We start from the raw sequence: 20,779 nt of genomic DNA, 5'->3' as shown, positions 1-20,779 counted from the left end.
AAGTCTTCCATGTAAAAGTTAGCTAGGGGGGGGGGGCAATGCCACATCCTCTTTTTGCAGGTAAAAATTGTTTTGTGACATGAAATACCAGGAGCGGAGCACGTGAGCAAAGAGGGCCATGATACCGGACGGAAACATGTCCTGTAGGAGAATAATAGTATCATGGATAGGGACATTGGTGAAAATGACAGTTATGTCAAAGCTGACTAATAAATCTCGGTCGTTGAGTGTGATGTTTGAAATTGTTTATAAAATGTGTATTTTTTTATGTGTGTGTGGGGGGGGGGGGGAATGACCTACCAACTTTTTGAGGGTGGCCACTAATTTCTTGGCTAAATGGTAATTAGGGCTGTCGATTCCTTCAACTGTCAGACATAGTGGTGCATTTGTTTTGTGTATTTTTGGCAGGTCATAAATTCTGGGAGAGAGGGCATAATGAGGTACTATTTTTTTGGTTGTTTCTTCTGGCCACGTGATCATGGATTTGATTAATTCTGTTGTTTTCTTTTTGATGAATTTTGTGGGGTTGTAGTTCACCATTTGGTACATGTTGTGGTCGGATACCAAATGGTTCATTTTTTCTAGGTATGCTATCCAATCGAGGAGAGATGGTACATTACCTTTATCTGCTTTTGTGATTATGATGTCTTTGTATTTTTTAAGCATTTGATGGCCAATTTTTCTGCTTTGGTTAAGTTGCAACTTAGTTTTTTATTTAAGTTTAATAAGTATGATGTTTCATTTGTATTTTGTCAGCTAAATGAAATTTAATTTAATCAACGGAATTAATCAAATCTGCGATCACATGGCCAGAAGAAACAATCAAAAAACTAATACCTCATTATGCCCACATTCCCAGAATTTATGACCTGCCGAAAATATACAAAACAAACACACCACTACATTCGATAGTTGAAGGACTCGACAACCCCAATTACCACTTAGCCAAGAAACTAGCAGCCACCCTCAAGGAGTTGGTAGTTCATTCCCCCTCCTACATAAAAAATACACAACATTTTATAAACAAAATTAAAAACATCACACTCAGCGAACAAGATTTATTAGTCAGCTTTGACATAACTACCCTTTTCACCAATGTTCCTATCAATGATATTATTATTCTCCTAAATAACATATTTCCGTCTGACATCACAGCCCAAATATGGCTCAGATATGTCGATGATATTTTCACCATTTGGCCCCACAGCCAAATTATTACAAGAATCCCATAGCTATACCCTATGTTAGAAGCATTTCAGAAAAAATAGACAACACTACATAAATACAACATCAAGACTACCTTCAACTCCTGACAAAATTAAAAAATTTACTCACTTCTTCCAAAGATCCTCTTCTATACCTGGCCAACCCAGGGGTTTACAAAATCCAATGTACATGTAACCTACCCTACATAGGGGAAACAGGATGCACGATCCTAATCAGAGAAGACGAACACAAACGACACATTAAATACCTCCATTATGGTAAAACAGGCCTATCAGACCATGCACTACAAACATACAATAGAATTGACTGGAAAGGCACCAAGTCTCTACACCACACCAAAACCTGGTTTGAGAGAAAATTCAAAGAAGCCTGTGAAATGCTTTTATTTAGAACCTGAACAAAAATGATGGAGTACTCATTCCAAGAACGTGGATGACCTGTCTGCAATCCTTATAGCAACTGGAACAAGCCCAGAATAAAATCTCAATAGAAGAGAACTTTAGAAATGTTTAGAAATGTTTAATGTAGTTCTGTTTTTAATTATTTAAATTTAATTTTAATTTTGAATTTATTTTTATATTTATTGTTTCTTAAATTTAATTTTTTTTAATCTCTTAATATTTTTTTAAAATTTAATATTATTAATTTAGTTTTTCCACAAGAGGTCAGGCTAGGTAAAAGATTAATGAGCAGTTCGATTCGTTTTACCTTTGTAAAGTTCAGTGGCATGTAGCTTATATCTCATATATATATATTTTCCTGATGATGACCTCAATAAAGGGGTCGAAACATTGAATGTTACTTTTCTAATATTAAGTAAAGTAATTATTTTAATGTGTGTTGTGTGTTCATAAATTCTTAACTATCAATGGGCAAATCATCTATCCGAGGATATTTTTCATTCTTCATTCTCTCTGCCAAACCCATCTGTCTATTATGTCACTCATCTCTATATACATTCCAATTTATTTCAGCTATGGCTTTCATCTTTTTATAAACATTTGTAATATAATGTTGTCACATCATCCTATTCTATCTTATGGTAGCCAACAGATTTCCATCTCCATTTATTAAAAATTCCTGATGCATTCTATTTCTTTTTTTTCATTTTCTATTTTTCATTAACCCATATAACATTTTTTAATACTAATATTTCTTCCAACTTGTGAAAATTTGATCTGGCTTTATATCCACTTTAAATTGATTTTAAACTGTTTTACATTTAACTGATTTATTTTTAAATTACTGATAGTGATTTTTTCTTAGAATTATTAGTATTTTATAGTATATTAATGCTGATTTTCATTATTTTATCTGGTATATTTCCTAATGTAATTGTTGAGATATTGTAAAATTAAAATCATGCTAAAATGGCAATAAAAATGCACAAGAACAATAATAAAGCACAAACAAAATAACATGAATAAAAAAATTGAGAACATGAAGGCTTGTCCCACTGAACAAAACCATGGTAGTAATTATACAAATAAAAACATTGAAAATGAATAAACTTTTAAATTCTCAGGATTAAACAAATTATTAGAAAGATGAGGTGAAAATTATAAAAGGTCAAGATGTGTTTAGAGAAGCATAGGAGGAACAGGAAAGTTAAACAGCAAAATGAGAGACAAGAAAGTAGATAAGACATTATCGAATAATGATAATCAGGTAAGTAAAGCAGAATATAAAACGAAGATTGTGATATGGTATGGTTTGGTGATCCACTTATATAAGATGTCACTGATGACTGCCACTACTTGGAGTTTTCCAGGAGCTAAAATCAAAAATATAATGAATGCAAATGAAAAACAAAAAAGAAAAAAGATGGCCATTCTCAAAGATACAAACGATTTAACTAGGGATAAAATAAAGAGCATGAGGGAGAGAGAGAGAGAGAGAAAGGAGTGACGTTTGTCAATGCATGGAATCAGTTTGAAGGATGACTTGAACCATATAAGAGTGATGAACTGCATTTTAATGGTTTTGGTTTGAGTCATTTGGAGAGACTGCTGTTGGAAGTTAGAGAAATGAGTGCAAAGAATGAATCTCATCAAGTAAGAAGCGATGTAAAAGAGAAGGCGAGTAAGAAGCATGAGTGTAGAGAATGAGAGAACAAGTGTGCAAGACAGACAGGGAAATGGGGAGGTTCAGGGTTGACAAGGGAACACAGTGTGAGAAAGATCGATGCTCCAAGAGGATGTGAATATGTGTGTGTAAACAAAAAGGAAAGGGGGGATGACATGGGATCAAGGGAAAACAGTTGGATTTGAAAAAGGCTCTAAGATGAATAAGAAGAAAAAGAAATAGCTCGAGTTAAGTTACATCTAATAAGTGGTATCAGTGAAATTTGCTATAGATCAAGGAATGAGCAGTTATGTTTGTACATAATGCTAGAAGTGTAAGAAACAAGGCAAATGAAACGGTTGCATGAACTGAGTCTGTTCACCCAAAAATTGTTGGAATAAGTGAGACATATTTAGATGAGGATGACATATTGACAGGAATAGAGATGGAGGGGTATGATGTGGTTCTTGAAGATACAAAGGGTAAAAAGGGAGGAGTGCTACTGATGTGGCCTAATCAAGGCCTTATACAAGGGAACAAGAATTTCCTTACTTCTACAAGTCAGCGTCCTCTATATCATTCCCAGAATTCATTGTGTTGTATTCACAATTCTGGCAATATGTCCTATAAATTTTAAATCCTTATCCATCATCACCCCCCCCCCCAAGGTCTATTTCCTTCACCCCCAACAATATATCCTCACCATGTATAAAATCATCTACCAGAGGGCCATAAGTTCTGTAGTGTTGGAAAGAGCTAAGGAAAGATAAGTACTATATTAATTTCTTGAATTTTAGGGTGGTACTACTATTTAATTTTGATAACAAAGTGTGTCTGTGTGATTTGCGGCATGCTTTCTGCTTGATTTATTGGTTTAAATTGCCTTTTTTAAGTATAACACAATTGGCAGTCAGGAGATCAACCATATGGGCATTGGCCACTGCAACTAGGCAAGCACCACAAAAAAACAAGTGACATTAACGACATAGAATTTTCAAAACAGATTCGATGTGAGCAATATGTATGCATGGCAGAGTGCAAGAGATGTGTTTGTGGAGAGAGAGAAACGGATTTGTTGGAAGTGCAATGTATTATTAGACCGCAAGGCAATGAATGTGAAACTGACTGAAAAGATACAAGATGGTGTACATGAAGGAAATAGAATAAACAGAAGTAAGAATATAGAAAATAGAATTCCAGATGACTGAAGTAGAGTTCACAGCATCCACTTATTAAAATGAAAATAAAACAATGTGAGAATTACAGAGACATTCTAATGAGAGTTCCAGAAAGATTTATACACACACGCTACAGAAGAGACTAAGAAAAATATTAGAAGGAAAACTTGGTGAAGAACATGTTAGTTTCAGGCCAAATATTTGTATTTACATTATCTAGACCTGGAAATGCTATACAATTATAATGTGTAAATGAGACTTTACATCAAGCAATACACTGTCTATATTTGGATTGAAAGTTAGCAGTTAGAACTGAAGTAGACACAAGCAGATGGTTTGATATAAAATCAGTATGCAAACTAACTCCACCACTATTTATTATCTATATGGATCACATTATGAAGTGGCATTAAACCAGATATCCAAATTGGAGACAGAATTACAAAGCTAGTCTGAAAAGTTCTTGACCTTGACCATAGATGGCAAGACAATCAGCAAGATTTTTTTTTTCTAAGTTGGTACATCTGTCATAAGCATCCATGTGAAATTGCAAGTGAAGATGATCCAGAAGTGAAGATGATCCACTTGAAGGACGTCCAAAAAGTGTAACAACACCAGAAATCATTGATCAAGTGTATGATATGGTATTGGATGGCTGGCAAGTCAAAGTGAGTGAAATTCCTGAGACTATAGGCATTTCAAAAGAATGCATAGGATATATTTTGCATGAAAAATTGCAAATGAAATACTTTGCACAAGATGGGTACAAGCTTGCTCACAGCAGATCAAAAACACACTTGAATGAAAATCTCTGAACAGTGCTTGGAGCATTTTAACAAGAATAAAACTGATTTTGTGTATTTATTTATTTGTATGGACTTTCCTCCCCTTTTCTCCCCCATCCCTACTGGGGTGAGTTGAGCCCCAATAGGGACAGGGGTTAAGTATTTATGGCTGTAGATCCGTGTGTGTTCACGGGGCCAGTTTGCTGCTTGCGGGATGAAAAACACCAGATAAACTGGCAGAAAAAACTCTACTGTCCACGCCCAAGACCGGCTAACTTGGCTATGGCTGAGGAAGATCCTAAAATTCCTCACGTCTTCGAAGGGAATTGAACCTGGGACACTCCTTCCCCAGTGATATGGTTGTGAAGCACAAAAGCCACTAGACTAACCATGCGGAGACATTTTGTGCATTGATTTATTACTATGGATGAGAGTTGAATTCACTATTACACACTAGAATCCAAACAGCAGTCAAAACAGCGGACAGAAGCCAGTTGTTCAGTGCCAAAGAAAACAAAGTCAGTTCCATCAGCAGGAAAGGTTATGGCATTGGGATTTCGGGATGCTGAAGGCATTTTGTTTATTAATTATCTTGAAAAGGGTAAAACAATAACTGGGGAATATTGTTTCCCCAGACTCATTACCAGACTAGACGAAAAAATTTGTGCGTAAAAACACTGTTTGCAGAAGAAAAAAAAATCATCTCTCACCAGGACAATGCGCCTTCCCACAATGGTTTTGGCAATGGGAATATTAAGGGATCTGCAATATGAATTGTTGGAAGCATCCACCCTATACCCCAGATTTGGCTCCCTCTGACTTCAATCTCTTCGCAAAACTAAAACTCTTTGTCAGTGGCAATTGCAGCTTTAGAGGGGTATATTGCAGATCTTACTGAAAAAAATGTATTAGTCAATAAGGAAGATTATGTTGAAAAATAAAAATAATTTTGAAATTATAAATTTTTCATTGTTAGGCTGAGAACTTTTCAGAACACCCTCGTAGAATTAATCTGAGTTAATCTAACTATGGATAAGCTGTTAATCTGTCTTTACTTTATCCAGATAATGTTAGACTTCTAAATAAATCTAGTACAAGTCTACAAGATTTCCTGATTAAACTGAATAATTGTTATAATAAATTTGGTATGAAAATCAGCAAATCAAAAGATAAAGACAATGAAAACAGGCAGAAACATTGAAAGCATTAACGGCATTCTGAATGGAGAACATACAGAACAAGTAAAATATTTCAGCATTTAGAAACAATTTTTAGTGAGAAAGCAAATTCAATACAGCAATCCCTTGATTAATGCATTCTTTAAAACAGGCGCATTAATCAAAAACGCACTAATCGAATATAATAACCTATGGGAAAAAGTATAATTCATTCCTCAAATTTCTTTTTTGAGCCTTATTTTTTTTTATAAAAGAATTAGGGTATATCTCAGGGCCTAGTTAAAGGAAAACCATGTAGCTGAAAGACAACAAAACATATTCAGCATTAAATTTATTTAATTTGGCAAGCATTCTGTTTCTTTTTCATACAATTGCCTCTTCTACCACTTCTGCAAATTCTACTGCTTCTCACTTCATCAGAGTCAGCCTCTAAGCATTGCTGCTCAAAAACTTAGATTATACGAAACATATTTTCAAATATTTTCTGCGAAATCTCTTTGGACTTGTCAGTGATTAAAAGTTCTTCGTATTCTTCAGGATCTTCCAGCTGTGCGTCTAAATTTAGCAGGTCGGAATCACTCAATTTCTCAGAATGAGATTTAATTAACTTAGATTCATTTGAAAAGCCTGTAAAATCATTTGCACAGTATGGAAGAATGTGCTTCCAAATGGCTCGCATATTGCTAGCAGTAATTTCATTCAACTTTGCAACTTTATAACTAGGCTGAGATTTCTCTGATTTGGCCAGAAAAGTCTTGGAAGGCATTCGCTTCCAAAAAAAGGCTGGGTTCATCGACATTAAATATTTGTTGGTTACAATACCCCTCTTCTTCCACAATTTTCTTCAAAATCTCTGGATAATTTGTGGCCACTTCCTTATCTGCACTTGCAGCTTCACCTGTGATTAGAACCAGGGCCAGTGTTACCATTTAGGTAAACTAGGCAACCATCTGGGGCACAAAACTTCAAGCTATGCTTTATTCATACTTTACTAAAATATCAAAATTAAATAGTGATATATGATTTAGGTATTGATTCTTTTTCCTTATCCCTCACACATCACACTATTTTACTATTGAACAATTTCAATCAAACATGAGCTAGCTTCTACACTAGATTTAAAGGAAATGGTACAAAATTTTGCAAAATTGAAAGCAAGAAAAATTAAAATTTGATTTTCATATATTATACATATTGTATATTACTTTGTATATTATTAATAAAGCATGCCAAAATAATTTTTTATGTTTTATATTTAAAATTTCATTTTAAAAAATATCCAACTTGTGAAATAAGGGGTGCACTTGTAAAATTTGCCTAGAGCACAAAATAACCTGGCACCGACAGTGATTAGAACATTAGGCAGGCTATTTCTTTTTTGAAACTCTCAAATCACCCAGCACTAGCGTGTTTCCATCATTGATTGCCCTTTGTTTCAAGGTTGCAAAGAGACAATGCTTTTGATTTAATAAGGTCAATGCTTTGAGGGTTCGTTTTTTGGTTACAATCTTCGATTCATGTAGAAAGAAGTCTTCTAATTCAGTCATTATAATACTTTGATTTCGAGTGCATGCATGATGAACTTGAAGCAGCCTTACCTTTCTCTTTGTATTTAGCAGCTTTGCTCATAATTGCTCGTATAGTTGATTCACCCATTTTTGTGTTCTTGTCCTATCTTTGCGTCCGCGCAGTGGCTGTGTGCTTTGTAACCATATGCCTGGGGAAGGAGTGTCCTAGGTTCGATTTCCGTTGGAGACGTGAGGAGCTGAAGGATCTTCCTCAGCCATAGCCAAGTTAGCTGGTCTTGGGCATAGACAGTAAGGTTTTTTTTCCCCAGTTTATCCTGGGGTTTTCGTTCCATAAAGCAGGCAAACCAGCCTTGAGAACTCAACACTACAGACATAGGATACACCAGGGTGTAGGGCTGACCACCTTATCCTGTGAACGGTTTGAGATCAGTTGATTAATAAACCCTCGACACCGCAAGGTAAAAGAGGGTAAAAGGAAGATGAGATGATGAGTCCTATCTTTGCTCTGGATTCACCTTGTTCATTTTTCTTTATTCTTTCAAGTTTTTCTTACAATGAGATTACTTTTCGATTCATTTTCACACTTCCACTTTTTTGCTCACTAAATCTTTTACACATGAAAGGGAATTTGCAATTGGAAAGGAGGCATGAGATATGATCATCAAAATGCTATGTCATTATCAGACAACATAAATTTTGGTGGTAATTTTGGAACATAGTGTAGTGCTCTATAACATTAAAAAATAACTTTGTAAAATGTTTTAAATCGGTAACTAAATTATTTCATCCTGGTGAGTAATTTTTTAAAATAGTTAGCCATAAAAATGTCTAGATAGAAAATTGTAAAAATCTGTAACATTTATTTTTAAGATATACAGGGTGTTCGGGATAAATTTGACAGTTTCGTAAGGAAAAAGAAAATCTTCTTTGTATCTATTAAATTTAATGAATTGACAAAAAAACATTACAGACAGAGTTAATTACAATACTATCAACAAGATTTACTCAAAATACCCACCATTAGCATCGATCACAGCTTCAATTCTGCTTCGGAACCTCGAACAAGCTGATGCTACAGTCTCCCTGGGAAGGGCCGCAAAAACTGTTTTAATTTTATCCATTAACTGGGCTTTTGTATTACTGGAAGTGCGATTGGTGTCTTTTTCAACTGCGCCCCATACAAAATAATCCATGGGGTTAAGGTCTGGGGAGTTTGAAGGCCAAACATTTGGACTGGTGAAGTCGTAGAAATTTTCAGACAACCATTTTTGACTTTTCCCAGAGGTGTGGCAAGGGGCCAAATCCTGCTGCCATACATACGGCCTACCATTGGCTACCCTTGTTATCCAGGGCTTGACTACAGTTAGCAACTCCACGAACAAAGCCCGAATTCCAATGCCAGGGTTCTTCAACACCTGTTCCTGCAGATTTGCGAGGAATTCTGCTGTACGAACGCAATCAGATCGTCTGCTAGGGATCTTTCTTCTTGCTACATCCTCGTAGTCACCATTGCAAGTCTCTAGTTCATGCCTGATTGTTTTTACTGTATTCAGGGAGCATTGGGCAGCAGTCGTAATATCCTTATTTTGATGGCAGGCACGAATCATCATGATACAAGTTATTCTCTTCCATGATTCAGGTGGGTTCCAGCTATCCATCCTTTCTGACATCTTGTATATGAATGAAGAAGGGTCCAAACTTTTAAATGAAGAGAAGTGTGTGTTAATACATGTAACTTACGGAAAAATATAATTAATTATAAATATATCAAATTTATCCCGAACACCCTGTATATATGCGCACTAATTAAATTTGGGTATAGAAAAAAAATGACGCACTAATTGAAAACGCATTAATCGAGAATTTGATGTACAGAAATGGTCAATGGAAGTAGCAATTGTAGTATATAGGAAGTCAAATGAATAAATATACATAGAATGGTTAGAAACTAGTCACACACTAAAGCCACTGTACACTAAACAGTGTTCAAAGTAATTTATCTTATGGATCTGAAAGCACGGTTAAAAATAAAACAACCAATCAAAAATTTAATTCACGCATACGAAAGTTCTGAGAAAAGACGAGTAACCAGATATCACAGGCTACTCTTCAGTAGATGCCACATCTGGAAGTGATACCAAGGCTGAAGTAAAGCAGAAGTCATATTTCCATATACAAGTCACCAAAAGGTGTAACAACTTATTACTAAAATACTATGAATTAGAGATAGATGGTAAAAGTTTTTCTACTTGTATATGGAAATATGACTTCTGCAATACTTTGACCTTGGCATTACTTCTGGGTCTGGCTCCCGCTAATGACACCTCAATAAAGATCGAAACTGGTCTTGGTAGTGGGGCCTTCCCATAATACATAGCATTATACGTGTGTGTGTGTGTGTGGGTTCAACTGGAACCTGCACACCACCACCGTGTTTCTGGATCTAGCAAAGGCATTTGACAAAGTCTAGCACCGAGGCCTTCTATACCAGCTCATAGAAGCAAACATACCGATAAACCTATATATACAAGCTTGGTAGTGGGCCTTCCCATAATACATAGCATTATACATATGTGCGTGCGTGCATGCGTGTGTGTGTGTGTGTGTCGCATTTTATGATACTAAGACAATCTATGTGAAGTCATTAGCCCCTATATACAAGTAGTTCAGTAGTTCGTGAAGTGACTTCATATGCAAAGTTTGTTTGCTTACACTTGGATAAATGATGAAATCAAAAATATAATTTCTTGGCATCTTTAATTTATGGTATAACCAAGTGGAAAACACTTCTAACTACTCTCCATGCAAAAAATCTGGTTCACACACCCCTACTAACCACACACTTACACAACTTCCACAGCTGGCCCCTAGTTCTCTATTTTTCATATACTGAAAAATTTCCAAGCATCAGTTTTATAATTCCCCTTTAATATCTAAAAGTTTCTACTATGTCCCCTCTTTTCTGCAAGTCAACTAAACTTAGCCCACAGACCTTCAACCTGTCCTCAGGGAGCATTTCACAGACTTGTCATCTACTTAGTCACTCATCTCTGAAGCTTCTCTACCACCTCCTGTTCCCCAAGAAACCCAGGAGACTTAAATCTGTACACAGTAGTCAGGATGCAGGCAATTCATAGCCTTATAAAGAGATGGACAATAACTTCTCTATCTTTACTGGTTAGCATATTTTTCAACATCCAAGTGATCCTTGAGCCATTTTGGCAACTTTTGCAATATGCCCTCTGAACTTCAACTCTTTGTCCACAATTATTCCCAAGTCCCTAGCCTCATCAATTTCATGTAATCCAATACCATATGCACCACATGCAACCTTTTCAACCCAAAGTGCATAGCCTTACATTTTGCAACATTAAATTGACAATCATTATCCCTTGTCCATAATGTTTTCTTGCATATTACTTGAGAGCACTATCAGAATCTGATGTAATGGTTACCTGTTGACTTCCACTTTGTTTGTTTTCCATTTAAATTTGAACGCTAGGTCTTAAAGTTGTGATAGAAGTTATGGGAATTTTGTAGTATATTTCAGTACTATCACTGATTTGTGATGAGAACATCACACTTTCTGTATGAAGGATAACATTTATGTTCAAAGGGTCCCTCTGTGTGGGGAGAGTTAACATTCAGTTTGTCTTCTACATCATGTAAAAGTATAATGTCCTCAATGTCTGGGACCTCTTTTCCTTCACAGATAGTGAAAGGAACAGTAAGGTCAAGTTCCCGAGTATTTTCTTCTCTAAGCTGTAGTTCCAAATAGTGAGAACTGGTTTGGTAATTTTGAGTGCTACATTATTATTATTATTATCTGAGACCTGCAGGGAGTCAAGGACTCATCGAGGGAGGCTGTAATTTACCCAACCCAGCTATCATACCTTCCCTTAAATTCATTTATACGAGATGCACTCACTACCCCTAAGGGCAAATTATTCCACTCACTCACTGCTCTCTGAGAGAAAAACCTAGCTCTAACCCCTTTCTTGACTGAGAACAACCTTAACATCCATGGATGTCCCTGTGTTCTCTCCTCGCCTTCCATATAATGAAAAATTTCATCATTTGAAATGCTATAACACCCATGCAAAACTTCATAGACCTCTATCATATCACCTCTCTTTCTCCTGTTAACCAGAGTCTGCAATCCACATACTCGCAATCTGTCCTCATAATCTAAATCCCATTATCTGGATATAATCTTTGTAACTCTTCTTTGCACCCTTTCCACAGCTTCTATATCCCATTGGAACCCAGGAGACCAAATCTGAGCACAGTAATCCAAGTGTGGTCTTATCAAAGCCTTATAAAGAGGCAAAATCATTTTCTTATCCTTACATGTCATGGTTCGCCTCAGCATAGAAATTATCCTCTGAGTTGTATTTGCAACTATGTGAACTTTGAACTTTAAATTCTTATCCACCAATACACCAAGATCCCTTGCCTCTTCAGTTTCTTGTAGCATAACCCGCTAACATAATATACCACTGGATCTCTAATCACGCCAAAGTGCATAACTTTACACTTACTAACATTAAACTGACAGCCATTTTCGTTTGCCCAGATTTCCAGTCTATTAAAATAATTTTGTAATTGCTGAATATCAGTAGAATCCCTGATTGCCCTACCTATCTTTGCATCATCAGCATATTTGGTGAGTATTTGTAATCTGTTATTCTAGTTCAGATCAGATGGGAGGATTACACTTGCACTATATGGCATTTCTACCAATTAGGTAAGGTATGTATTTGTGATGACAATTACTTGCTGAATTTGATAAAGCACCAATTGGTGAAGTTCACTACAATGAAAATGTGGAGTTGGTTAAGCCTGAAGGCCACTACATTGTCTAACTAAAACAGCAGTAATGAAAATCACTTAAACAAATTAAATTTTTTATTTAATAATTAATTATTTTTTATATTATTCGCACACACAAGAGGCTGCAGAAGTTATTGATATTTTTCTACATTTTATTGTCATGCAAGCTTGAGAAGTAGTTTACTCTGAATTAGCTCATGTTAAAAGAAAAAGAAATCAATAACATTTGGAATATATGTATATATAGACATTAAACAAAGCTAAAATTATATGTCATTACCAATTCTAAACCGCCTCTGTATAATGAAATGGCGAAACTGTCCATCTGGAATAAAAACTTAAGCTTTGTGAAAATTTTCTTGGGTAGCACATCTTCAACTTTCACCAGAGTTTCTTTTGGAAGTTCTATGAAAAGGATGAATGAATAAAAATATCTCCATTAAATTTGAATCATTTAGTCAATTAATGGAAAAATATATTAACTCCACTGTATTATTGCTCTATAATTCTCGTTTTCAGGATAATACTAAAGGCCAATTAAAGTGTATGAATAAAGACCATTTTCATGGCTACACACACACACACACACACACACACAATGAAAGACGAATTAAAAGTAATGTCCATTGCCTTATAAAATCCTAAATACTGTAACCAATGTCCTCAAATTTTGATTGTAACATTTTTCAACCTCCCTACACCAAATACAATGTTTTTTCACATTTTTAAATGACCAGTCCAATCGATGTTTTGCAAAGCAATGGATTTTCATTCAGCTTTTAGCCAAAGTAGGAAAGAAAGGGCTACAGAACTTCATTATAAATTATTTAGTGTGTGTGTGTGTGTTATTGATATCAGATATGCCAAAAGGTGGATTTGAAAATAAGAAATGAGAAGATACTTTAAAAGATCAGGTTTTAAATGAAGGTTTGCAGATATGAAACTGAAGAAAACCAGAAAGGTTGATTATGGCTGACCTTTATTATAGTGCTTTCATAGCTTATTCACTACTGATGTCTCCCTCTGATTGGAAATACTTGGATTTGAATGCCATCTAGGATGTAAAAACCTTTCTAAGGCTATTCATTGAAGATGAGTTATTCAGCCTCATACAGAAGTAACAGGATTTCCCCTAAGGGAAACTTGGGCTCTTCGTTGCACAAACAGGCAAATTGGCCATAACACATGCAGTTAACAAAAATAGCACACTAGTGTCACATAGTGTGTTAAATCATAATTCTACATCATCCCAACCAAATAATATCAAAATTTCCTGGCTAAAGATTCATACCATCCATATTATGGTAAAGAAAATTCACAACAGCAATCATCATTTGGTTCCAACAGATTCACTGTAGTGAATTCATTATAAAATATTAATATCAGAAACACTTAAGTTTAATATTTTTATTGTAAAAATTTTAGCTAAGTTTCATAGTCGTTGTCAACACAGTTACAGGAAAACTCAAAAAAGAGCAATTTAATTGAAAGCACGTGATCTTATGTGCATTATCAGCTGCAGGAAAATAGCTCCATCTGCATTAATAGATATTCAAAATAAATTACAAATTGATTTAGTTAATTATTTTTTAATTATAAACAATAATTACAATTATGGAACACATGAATGGTGAGTATTCCATAATTGTAATTATTGTTTTTCAATCGTTTTTGTTCAGTGGGTTTTTTTTGTTGGGTTGTGAATGTATGTTTCACAACTTTCTTTATGTGGTTTGCCAAACTGGATTTGTTGGATTCATTAAGAGAAATGTATTTGGTCAGTCTGGAAGAGATGTTCTTCCAGACTGACCAGTTTGTCCATAATAACATAAGCCACAAGAGCAAGGGATTCTATAAACTCCAGGATAAGATAGAAGAGGACATTTGTCTTTTGGTAAGATAAGGAATGTATTAAGTTTGCAAACTGGATGGAAAGCAACTTGCACATTAATAATTAATGAAGTAATCTTGCTATTTTTTCAGAAAGATTTTTGGTTTAACAAACCATGCGTTATCTACAAAACACAGAATTCAGTGGAACAAAACCAAAATGTTACACAAAAGTTACTTTTTTCTAGAAAGACTCTACAAAGAAAGGGACACACTCATAACCCAAATCTGAACAGAAACGATTGACTAAAACCTTCTCAATTTTGGAAAGTTATATTAACCAATACTCACCATTCATGTGTTCCATAATTGTACTTAGATATGGTTTATAATTTATAAAAAATAAAAAAATAAAAAAAATAAATAAAAATCAGCTAATTCCTTTTATTCCTGTATAGGGAGTAAGAGAGGCCATTTTAGCCCTATCTAAGTTTTGAAGACTGAGTAGGCAGTTCAATCTCCACTGGTACCCAATCAGAGATAGCTGGCCCAATGCTATCACCAATTAAGTGGCACACAGTGAAGAAAGACGGCTCAACAAGTGACACCATCTCGTGGTCCCTAACACAATATATTTAATGTCTGTAATAGCATGGGTTCTACGGTTGATTTTCTTGAGTTTACAGGACAAAAAACCCGAGTTTCCGGGATAAAAAGCCCATTTGCCAAAACTGGTCAAAAAAAGGCTTAGAAAAATTTTCCCTAGTCGCCAACTAGATTTGAAACAAATCTTCCTTTGTGCGGTTAAGCACCATGTATGCAAATGCCACATCCACGGAGCTACACAGATGTTTATAATTTTTAAAAAATAATTAATTAACAAAATCCATTTATAAAGTAACTAATTTGTTGTAGAGTAGATGCCCTCCATCGATGAGTCTTTGGACTCCTTGGAGGTGTTACGTAATAATAATAATAAAAGTAACTAATTTATTTTGAATATCTATTAATGCAGATGGAGCTATATGAACATAATATCACACGCTTTCAATTAAATTGTTCTTTTTTGAGTTTTCCTATAACTGCATTGACAATGGCTATGAAACTTAGCCAAAAATTTTACAATAAAAATATTAAACTTAAGTGTTTCTGGTATTAATATTTTATAATGAATTCTTCCACTTACATCTTAATTTTCAGACGAATTCACTGTAGTGAAGTTGACTATATTTTATATAGTAAAACTTCACAAAATTAAAAAAAGGGGAAAAAAAGAAAGTTGAACAATGAAAAAGTTCTAACCTGAAATCATCAGGTACTGTAATTATATTGTAACATCATATTACATCTCAATAATAATAGGCAACACACACCACACTGCATGTGAAATCTCTTGGATGGACACTCAATCCACATCATATCTATAATTTTGGACTCAGCTCCAAGTCACTTGTATCTATTTGGTTTTAAAAAGAGTTAGATGGATAGAACAGTTTTGTACTAAATTCTGCTATATCTCTCTCTTTTTAAATTCAAATTTAAAACAACTGAATTTTGCAAGGATTCTGAATGTTCCCAGTGCATATTTCATCTTTTTCTTTTATAACAGATAAATGGCAAAAAAGAAGAGTCCATATATTTGGGGAATAAGTTGTATACAAACAGAGACAATTTGGAAGCAGTTAATACTCTTAATGAGACATGTGCACTCAACATTATAAAGTAACTTAACTGCTTAAACATGTAGCAAAAATTTATTGGAATTTTATTTAAAAACTCCAATACATTTCATTCAATGTTACATGGGCTTCACCAGGGAGATAGAATATTAACTATATTCAAAAGATGATTCACAAAAAGAGTCATAAAAAATAAAATTCAGAAAATAAAATTCACGTATATATTAGTCTCAGTTACAGCTGAAGTAAGTGGATGATTTGGAAAGTTCTCAGCCTCGACCATAGATGGCAATGCTATCAGAAAGATTTTTTTTTTCTACGTTGGTAGGTATATATGTCATAAGCATCCATGTGAAATTACAAGTCATTCTTTCAAGTAGTTTGTTTTATACAGAAGCAAAAGTGTTGTCTGTATCCCTTGAAATGGATAAAATTGAGTATCGTGCAGTTATAAAATTCTTTATAAAAGAAGGTTTAACAGCAAACAATATTCATCAAAGTTCATAAAAGTTTATGGACACTCTTCTCCTTCGTTTTCAACAATTAAGAAATGGGCTGCCGAGTTTAAACATGGCTGTACCAGCCTTGAAGATGATCCACGTGAAGATGATGAAGCGCCTTCTGCGATTCGTGCTGGATCGCAGCAATGGTGTCAAAACCTTTGAGCTGGATCTTCATCTTTGGGAAGATGGCAAAGTCTGCAGGAGTCAAATCAGGCAAGTAGGGAGGGTGTGGAAATGAGATCATGTTATTCCCGGCAAGAAACTCACGTGTGAGGAGAGTTTGGTGACAGGATGCATTGTCGTCGTGGAGCATCCTTTTTCACTCGCCACAGATCTGGTCACTTTTGCCGAACGTCCTCCCTCAAATGCCTTAAAACCTGGCAGTAGAACTCACTATTGATGGTCTGGCCCGTGGGGACGAATTCTCGCTGTGAATATCGAAAAAGACGATGAGCATGCACTTGGTCAAGCTGCAGACCTGCCTCACCTTTCTCGGTCATGGAGATGATGGGCTCTTCCACTGTGAAGACTGTTGCTTCGTCTCAGGGTTGTACCCATACACCCAAGTTTCTTCACCAATAATGATTCTCGACATGAAGGACAGGTCATCCACAGCACGCTGACGGAGTTCTTGGCAGACTTTGACGCGGTGTTCCTTCTGCTCCTGGGTCAGCAGACTGGGGCCAAACTTGGCAGCAACACAGCGTGTGTTCAAATCACACATGAGGATTGCCTGGACTGTTCCATATGACACACTGAGAATGGCAGCAATGTTGTGGAGTGTTCTCTGACGATCCTCATGCAGTTTCAGAATGGTTTTGACATTTTCAGGGGTTGAGCTCATTGAACGTCTTCCTGATCTCTTGTTGTCTTCCAGTGATGGTCTTCCACTCTTGAAGCATGAATGCCACTCAAAACACCTCGAACGACTCAGTTTCACGCAGAATTTCACGTTCGTGCTTTGTTCTAACTTGCTGTCCATGATGAAATCGCAGACACGGTAACGTACATGGTCAGAATAGCGCCAGTTGCACAGCTCCCGATGTACACAGGAGGATGTCTTTTGGCACACTGACTCATGAAGGTCCGTGCTTCCTGTGACTGTGAGTGCAGCCTTGTACTGCCATCTGTTGGCATGTTACACAACTAGTCACGAAACATTTTGATACCACCTCATATCATCAACTAAACATAATCATATACATCTCTGATTCGAATAATTAAAGAAAACGTCTTGAATGATTTGCAATTGTAAGTTATTGCACAGAAAATAATTATTATCAAACATGAATTAGCATCATCTAAATCTACGTACCTTGAATTATATAACCATATAAACACATAAATATGTAATGTAAATTAAAGAAAACTGTTATTTGAAAACATTCACAAAATTAGAATAATTTTTAACATGGTTCAAGATATTAGAATATTCCAAATTTTTCCAATTGGCTTTGGGGAGAAGATAGAAATAGCATATATTTCTGTGGCTGCGGGACTGATTTCTGTATGAGGAAGCATTTGCACATGGATTTCAGTTAATCATTTGCTAAACATGAGTCAAATGAGTGACATATCAAAAGCTAAGAAGTTTCATATGGTGTCTCTACACAAACAAGGCCACTCTCAACAGTTTGTAGCTAAGGAATTGGAATGTTCTCAAGCAAGTGTGAGTAGAATTTTGAGACAGTATTCTAATAACCAGAGTTTTCAAAATAATTGCTGAAATAGCAGTCGAAAAGTAACTACATCAAGAGATGAGAAGAAATTGAAGTATATTGTGGAGAAAAACCGCTTCCAAAGTGCAAGGTATTTTCACAGGAGATGGAAAGAACTAGCCGGGCTGGTCTGGTTAGCATATCTACTTTCCAGTCAAAAAGTTGCAAATTCGAATCCTGCCATGGGTATGGATGTTTGTGATTGTCTGTGAAAATACTAATGGTGTTGGTGTAGATGATGATGGTAGTTGTGGATCATTGTAGTTTGTGAATTGAGTGGTGGAGACAGAGTTGTAAAGTGGGTGCCCTCCCTCGATGAGTCTTACTCCCTGGAGGTGTCACATAATAATAACTAGGTGTGAATGTATTTAAATCTATGATGTTGAGATGACTTCACAAATTGGGTTTTAAATCACATGTGCCTAAGACAAAGCTACTTATGACTTCCAAGCAAAAGGCAGCTAGAGTGTGATGGTGTAAGCAAAGCCCATTGTGGGGTCAAAAGGACTGAAAAAAAAAGGTACCTTTTAGCAATGAAAGTATGTTTTGTATCTCCCATGGTCATCAAAGGATACATGTTTGCCATCTTAAGCAAGAAGCATTTGATAAAGATTGCATGAAACTTCAGCAAAATTTGCAACCTCTGTCATGGTATGGGCTTGTACGACCACAGAAGATCCAGGTAGGCTGTGTATTGTGTATGAAAGTCAATTCCAAAGCGTACCAAGCAATTCTTGAGTGCTTTATGTTACCGCAGATCATATCAGCATGTTTTGATTAAAAAAAAAAGACTGTGAACCGCTATTAAATAATATGCTCAACCATTTACGAATGGTCATAAAAGCTAAGAGGGGGATGCAACAAAGTACTAATTATCATGTTGTTTCCTTTTGACTGTCATTTTTGTGCATTTATTTTTACATTATTCTAATATTTTGAACCAACGTTAAATTTTATTCCAATTTTGTGAATGTTTTCAAATAATAGTTTTCTAATAATTTATATTACATTTTTATGTGTTTACATGGTTATATAACCTACAAAGAAAGTAAATTTAGATGATGCTAATTCATATTTGGTAATAATTATTTTCTATGCAATAAATTTAAATTGTAAATCATTCAACATATTTTCTTTGATTATTCTAAATTTTCAATTCAGAGGTGTACAAGGCTGAGAGAATATTGTATCAAAGTGTTCTTTTCTATATGTCCCATAAAATAATCTGCTAGAGCTAGTAAGATAGGCCTGCCCATCACTGCCCTTCTATTTGCTTGTTCAAGCAAATAGAAGGGCAGTGAAGGGCACTTATTATTCCACTTAAAATAGCCTACATTGATGGTGAATTTAAATAAGTTAATAATGTCCTCTGGGAAATCAGATTCTAAAAGCTACAAGAGTCTCTTGTAGTGGTATGTTGGTGAAAAGTGAGACACAAAAATTAGAAACACAAAAAAACACAAATTGTTTAGAAACACAAAGTCAACATGACATAGCCTCCACTTCCCCCATGACTTCTGAAAAGGATGCACTGTCGAAACGGCTCACCCCATTCTTCCACTCCTGATCTTATCCCATAATATCCTTCTCCAAAAATTTCTATTTTCTCTCCAATCCCAAAAAAGTATTCTCTTCCCACCTTAAAGAATTTAAAAAAAAAAAAAAGAAAAAAAAATGGGTTATTCAAAAAAGTTCACATACCTCTTGCCTCACCAATAATTCTCCCACATCTCTCAAACTCCACATTTTCCAACCCCCCACCCCTTCTATTCAGTCATACTTCCATCCTTCAACAGCAGATGAATGTATATCACCATATGCCAGGATGTTGCTGAAAAAGAAGAAAGCCAGCAACATCCAAAAGTATGTCTGTATATTCTCCATATATCCGTCTATATAAAACCTCCATAATGCCCTAAAATTTGAATAAAAAGCCAGTGACATTATAAAAAAAAGGGGTACTCTTAAACAAAAATAGGTTAAATAGCCATAAAAATAATATTTACTTAGAGGAGTAACATTGGAATTTTCCCAGAAATAATATCTGTAATTAATTATTTATATTTTATTATATTCCTGGAATTCCAATAGTTGTATATGGAGTTATCCTCCTGCAGTTGATACATATACTGTCATGTGATTGTAATTTATCAGTGCTACTTTCATCTCCAATGGTTATAATGCAAAAATAACAATAAAATAATTAATAATTATGACCTTCATCCTAATCCTTTTTGAGAAGAAGTTTCTGGAAT

General features: G+C 35.2%; 1 protein-coding gene across 1 annotated transcript in view; it reads right to left on the bottom strand.

Annotated features, from left to right (window-relative positions):
- LOC150100292 (intermembrane lipid transfer protein VPS13C-like) overlaps positions 1–20,779 on the bottom strand; it is a 171,317-nt gene that overhangs the window by 30,360 nt on the left and 120,178 nt on the right. The window contains exon 8 of the mRNA XM_090402629.1: positions 13,075–13,199. Within this exon, the coding sequence (XP_090258755.1) occupies positions 13,075–13,199 (125 nt within the window). The remainder of the gene's footprint in view (positions 1–13,074; positions 13,200–20,779) is intronic.

Source organism: Typopeltis vanoorti, chromosome 13, assembly GCF_054136105.1.
Source record: "Typopeltis vanoorti isolate ZY-2024b chromosome 13, IOZ_Tvanoo_1.0, whole genome shotgun sequence".
Taxonomy (NCBI): Eukaryota; Metazoa; Arthropoda; class Arachnida; order Uropygi; family Thelyphonidae; genus Typopeltis; species Typopeltis vanoorti.
Note: the sequence above shows the minus strand (reverse complement) of the source record. Positions and strands in the feature narration are given on the sequence as shown.